Below are 6666 nucleotides of genomic sequence, written 5' to 3' on the forward strand. Positions count from 1 at the left end.
TGCGAGGGAATAAAACAAAGGCTTTCATTTAACTTTCACTGGTACGGAGTTACCCCTGTGTTATAATGTCAGTAAGTGCTAACATTACGTAAATCCATTACTTAGTCCCTGTGCCGTGGCATTTCATGGAGGAGAGAGGTGAGCCACGCTGCAGTTATCATAACAGCATCCCGTGATCTGAACTCTGTGTGATCAGATTGGTTTTAATAGACTCTGGATTACTTGGAGGCAGTTCCTCAAAGCTAAACATCTCTAGGCCTAGAATTAGAGTGCATGGCTGAGGTGAAAACGATTTGTTCCGGAGAATGTCACTGCTGCAATGAAAGAGCTTATATGCTATTATCATACCCTGCCTTAAAAAGATGACAGGGTAGCGACTTAGAGATCCTTTGATACATTTTCCACTGCTCAGTATTGATGGAGATAACATAAAATTTGAGTTTAGTCTAAGTAGGCTGTTTATTATATCAAGAAGTCTGAGCTTTTATGCTGCAGTAGACACTGTATCTTTTATTCCATATAGCCTGCAATCTTTCTTGCCTTCAGCCAATCTTCTCTGTAACAAAACACACTCTGTTTAAAGGGCCTCAGATCTGAGCTCAGGGAGCCCTTTCATTACAGTTCAAAATAATCCTGTAGCTGTTGGAAAAATGCTCTGTATTGGTGTGAAGGAAGTGATTTTCTGGTTCTGGTTTACTTACCTTGTAGTATTTCTTTACCAGTGTACATCCCTGTGCCCTTGTGACCGCTTCTTTAAGGCGAAATAAGTTGAATTAATAGTTTTTAGGTCTGAAAAGTCAGACTGTGGACCTTTATTTTATTCCGTCCTTTCCTTCTCTCCTCCTTTTCTTGTGTTTTATTTTTCTATCTTGTCTATTACAATCCAGCACAGCTGTTCTCTGATCAGATGTATTGCTATGTTACTGTCCTGCAGTGTTTAAGCACCAAGGTTATAGCATGATTGCTGTACATCACTAGAATAAATCAGAGAGTATATGTGAAATGATGCAATCTCAACAATGACCCTTATAATATGATTATAAAATTAATTAAGTAACTGACTGGTGCAAACAGACTGGTAAACACAGAGGTGAAAGAATTCACTTCAAGCAGAAATTCTGCATTCAAAATTGAACTTGAGTTCAAATGAAGCACATGTGCTTGGAGTATCATGGAGTATCATGGAGTCAGTGTTATAATAATGTATTATAACATTGAAACAGTAATGTTGTCTTTGGTCAAGGTGTTTTTTTAGGAACAGATTCCATCAAGCTGCTTTTCAAGTATAATAAAACATTGTTGACCACCTTTTGTATAGAATTGACCCTAGATGACAGTTAGCGGTGTCTGAATTGTAATTGTATGTCATAGTTCTTGTTATTCTCTGAGGTGTGATTGGATTGAATCCGTGCGGCAGAGGGCCACTCACGTGAACACATGCAGACAGGAAGCAGCAGTGTAAAGTAAAGGGCTCCTGTCCTGCTGCTGGTTCATGTGTGATTACACAGCTGAATGCTGCACCGTCGCTATCCATGGTCCTGAACCTCCAGCCGGTGCCAGAGGTCTGCTGCACACCACCACGTCCTATGAAAGAGTATCGACTTTTTGTAATAGGAAGTGTGACCACGGAGTGCTCCCAGCAACAGATACGAAACAGTGAAAAAAATGCTTTGGGGGTTGAAATGTCATGTGAACAGTTGGGTTCAACCACTGAACACCTCAGGGGTGTTATCGACTCCCTTCAATGCTTTTAAAGGCCAAGGGTTCGTTCAGACTGGGCTTTGCAGTTATTCGCCCTGATGTGGTGTAAGCGACCACAATTTTCAGCGGCACCTCTAGAGGAAGTGGATTTGTGAGAGTAGATGCCTTGTGTGCTGAAAATCATGCAGGCTGAGGATAGAGAGAGAAATGTGATCATTTTTATATTTGTGCTGATGTTTATTACTGTTAATTTGTATAACAATCATTCTGCTTTTATTGTGCTGTCTTGTGCTGTTGTTCTATTTCGCTCTCACTTTATTACATTTGTTAGATTAGAAGCCTTTTTAGGCCGCCTTGCTGACCTTGCACATATGGGCAGTTTATTATTATGGCATTCCTGTCTGTTTATGTATTTTATTATGATTTATCTTTTACTAGAAGTAAAACGCATGTTCAGTCTCCCATAGATTAAGATTAAGATTAAGAAACATTTATTAGTCCCACAATGGGGAAATTGCATACAATGGGGAAATTGCATAGGATATATGTTCATAATATCCAACTAAAATATGTTATAGTATGACTAAAGAGCTTTGCTTTAATGGCTCATAATACATGAAATAAACTTGTACATTGTTGATATTTAGTCCAGTGCTATATTCTGGTTATTTGTCACAAACCTGAATTGTATTTTAAAACTCCAATATTGCTGCTCCTGTGGATGCTTTGATTAGAGCAGCTCTCTTGTCCACATTATGAGGACGTCCAGTCAGAAGTAAAGCTCGGATGATGGAGGTACCTGCGCCGTTTACAACAGTTCACCCTCAGGTTTCAGAGGTGGACGGCTGAGGATGCTCTCAGCTACAGTGCTAGCACAATATCAGAGTTGCTTAAATGAAAGAAAAATAAATGGCAGTTTGGATAGAAATGCCTCCATTACAACGTTTACCACCCAGCGCTGGTCGCCACTTGTTGCAACGTCAGACTCCCATCTCTCCAGTATGGGAGGAGGGAAGGGCTTGGGGGGGACTCCGTCACATCCTCTGTCCATATATGGGCATGAAGTTTACACGCAGCGGGGAATCCTCTCACTGGAGCTGATGAATGGGGAGGAGGGCCGAGGGAGCTGCCAAAGTGTATATAAGGAGAGAAAGGGGAAGTCGCTGATGTGAAATCCACAGCAAGCTAATACCTACCGAGGAGCAGAGAGACGAAAAGGAATACCTTTAACTGCTTTTTTTGACTCCTTTTGACACAGACCACTTTGGATCATTTGTTGAAACCCATCAAAAAGGGGGAGGTTGAAAGAACAGCAGTCATCTGCATAATTTGTTTTCCCCTTTTACCTTTTTCCCTGGGAGAGACGGACTTCTAAGTGCATCATTATGTTGAACAATATGGATTTGAATGCGAAAGATTCTTTTTACCCTCAATTTGAGAATTGCAACAGTGCTTCCTTGGGAATGGAGAACAGCGTGCGGAAAGATAACCAAGAGGTGTATGTCGAAGCAGAGCGGGGGGTACCTGCCCAGTTTGGCCACGGTGAGTTCGCATGTTTGCACCTAGTCGATAATTATTCTGCATGAACGCCAGTTCAAACATGGGTGTTACGCGAAAGAGATTCGACTTTTTGTGCAGTCATGTAGGCTACATCAGAGGTTTATATGAAGGCATCTCTGTGCCAAAATACGCACGAGTGTTTATGTAACGCAGATTTTCTTCATCGTCTACTCTACCTCAAATGTAAAACCTTTATAATGACAAAGTTTTTCCTTCTTTCTGATTCAACAGAAGGAACCCCTGCAACCCTCAAAACCGAGGCTTCCAGCTCGGAATTTGCTTTTAACCCATGCGAGTGCCCAAAAGACACATACACCCCCTCTTCGCTCGCCTACTCCGGCAGTTTCTATGTTGAGGCATCTCAGGGAGCGCCGTGCAGCACCGAAACACTTCTGAATATGATCACTGAGATCGTGGGCATATCTACACAGCCACTTTCAGAAGTGCAGCAGAGCGGCAACAATCGGGGGACTTATCCATCGCCTGCGCCGCTGGACACCAACAATGGTAATTTTGGAGACGTCAAGAGGCAAACCTACACCTGCTCCGGACCTACTCCACCTGTGTACTCCCCGGAACAGACGTGTCCGAGGTACACCGACGATCAGGCTGGCAGCCAGGCCCAAGACCCGTCCACCTCCCAGCTCAGCTTCGGCTCCTCTCGAGCTCCAAACCAGAAGAAAACTGAACCAAAGTCAGAGGCTGCTTCTTTCCCCGTTGTGGTGAAGAATGAGTTTGAAAGCAGCTGCTACGAGTGGGGTACCTTTAACAAATCTGACTGTTTGGAAACGAGCTTCCAGACGGAGACCTTCCCGATGTCAAGTGATTTCCCTCCTGATCAACAGATGGATGTAAAGGAACTTTTAGACACCTTCCCTCCAATGTGTCCCAACCCAGAGATGGAGTTTAAGGTGGAGGGGGGTATCAAACAGGAACCGTGTTTCTCTGACACCTGTTCTCAGAGCTACTCCAGTCCCCTGTACAATAATTACCTCCCACCACCGCCAATGGGCCTCTCCTCTAACCTGAAACCCTTCCCTGAACCCCAACAGCCATCGAATCAGTGTGATTCCTTATACACATCACCAGCCTTACCCAGCACCATAGACTCCATCCTGTATTCTTCCTTGTTGCCAGATTCCTTTGCGCAAAGTTACACCCCCCGTGCGACCAAGCCCCCCAGGGCCAGAAAGAGCCCCGCCGCCTCTCACGGCCCTGCCAAAGAGAAACCCTTCACCTGCCCCATGGAGAGCTGCGATCGGCGCTTCTCTCGCTCAGACGAGCTGAACCGGCACATTCGCATCCACACGGGCCACAAACCCTTTCAGTGCCGCATCTGTTTGCGCAGTTTCAGCCGTAGCGATCACCTTACCACCCACACCAGGACTCACACCGGGGAGAAACCGTTTTCCTGCGACGTGTGCGGCAAACGGTTTGCCCGCAGCGACGAGAGAAAGCGGCATGGACGCGTACATCTGAAACAGAAAGAGAAAATGGAAATTAAGCCACAGGTGACCACCGGCGCATGGCCGTTCACTCTTCCCGAGGGGATTTGAAGACGAGGTTTTGTTGTCCTCACATAGAATGTTAGGATCTTTCCGTCTTGGAAGATAAGCCAGCTGACTACAAGTTGATGTCTGAGTTGGTTTGACTGGCAAATCGCTACCTAACGTCAGAGGTTTTTTAGAGTTTTTGAGGAGCAGAGAGGGGAGAGATAGGACTGCTTCGGCCTTACTGCCTGCTGCTGATGCTGCTGACTTTATGCAAAGATGCATATGTTGTAAAAGTCGGTATACAGTTCAACAATGACTTGTTGCTGTTACTGTCAGCAGAGCCAAACCTCTCTGCTCTGCATTGCATGACTGCTGTTCAGCACCTCTTCATGTGGACAGCTCCAGCCTCCATTCGCCTCTGCGCATGGATGGATTGCACTTACACAGATAATTAATATCTCCATTTAAAAACCTTGTTTTCTGCTTTTAGTATTCTTAGAGCAATGGTTTGGACTATATGTTTCTTAAAATGCATGTTTATGTGTTTTTTTTCCTTTAACTGGAATATCAATCACTGTCAAGGTACGCCTTCACTTCACAGTGAGGGTTACTGACATGAATGTAGGCTAACATATTTATGGTTTTGGCCATAAAGTTGTCCATCTATGATCAAATTTAGTGTTTGTTTATCTTATCATTTTGCTGTCAGTGTTTTTTGTCATTGGTCTTTGTATTGTGTTACAATTGTTTGGATTATTACAGTTGTGAAAGATATATCATAAATGGGAAATAAATATATTTGTATTACTGTACTTCTTTGTATTTTTATAGCTAACTGTATATTTTACAACTATCATATTTGAGCGTCCTTTCTAAGGTGAAATGTATTCTAAACCCATGAATAATGTCTTGTTTGAGGGCTATTGTTCAGTAACATAATATTTTAAATGTTACAATTTGATATGAGAAACATTTTCGCACTTCATCCCATTGTTGGTATGATGAGAGTTACTTCACTGAACTGTTAATCTAGATTTTAAAGGGAATGTACACTAGTTGTGGTACCGATTTATTTTATTTTATTTTTATTTTTTTTGACAAAATGATTTTACATTATGTACAGATGTATGTTTAATCGAGCTAGAAATGACTAGCAAATCATATAAACATTGCTTTTAAGTAATCAGGTAGCACACATTGCTGCGAGTTTCTGTAGACTTTACCTGGGTGATAAAGGGTTTTTGACTCCAAAGTATCTTTTGCTGGAGGTACTGTATGCTGAAATGTTCACTTTAGCGAAGAAAAAAAAAAGGAAAGAAAGAAAAAGAAATGTCGAGTTTGGTGAAATTGTCACCAACAGGGTACTGCAAAAAGTAATTTAACTCGCCTTAAGTTATATTAACTGTTCAAGTAAAGATTTTGTACATACACAGTTTCTACAATACTTTAAATTAATATTGATGTTGTTATTTTTATGAAAAGTTTATGAACAAAATAAACATTTTCTGGAAGAAGCATGTTTCTTGTCTGTGGTTTGGAAGGATGAAACATTTCTCTCTCTCTGCCCTCGCCACTGTCTGTTTCATAGAGAGCACCCCCCCCTCCCCCATTCAGAGGAGGGTGACTCTTCTCAAAATATGCATTAGAACAGGCCACCTGTGGCACCACAGTGCAGCCCTAACATTAGACATCACAGTTCTGTCATGTGACTCACAGCTGAAATATAACCTCTCTCTGAATCCCCACGACTTCAAAGATTTCCTTATGATATGAACACACACACAGGTGATGTGGTAATATTTTTAAACAGGACATTCTCTTGTCATGACAATGAAATGATATGTCACTTCATTAATTCCTTTGCTAATCCATTCATGTGTATAAAGGGATATTAATTTCCACTTAATAGCTG

General features: G+C 42.3%; 1 protein-coding gene across 1 annotated transcript; it reads left to right on the forward strand.

Moving 5' to 3' along the window:
• The first annotated feature begins 3086 nt into the window (after positions 1-3086).
• Positions 3087-4817, forward strand: LOC114441598 (early growth response protein 1-B). Its single transcript, XM_028414596.1, has 2 exons — positions 3087-3243; positions 3493-4817. The coding sequence occupies exons 1-2, from the start codon at positions 3087-3089 to the stop codon at positions 4815-4817; spliced, it is 1482 nt and encodes a 493-aa protein (XP_028270397.1).
• The last annotated feature ends 1849 nt before the right edge of the window (positions 4818-6666 follow it).

Source organism: Parambassis ranga, chromosome 1, assembly GCF_900634625.1.
Source record: "Parambassis ranga chromosome 1, fParRan2.1, whole genome shotgun sequence".
Taxonomy (NCBI): Eukaryota; Metazoa; Chordata; class Actinopteri; family Ambassidae; genus Parambassis; species Parambassis ranga.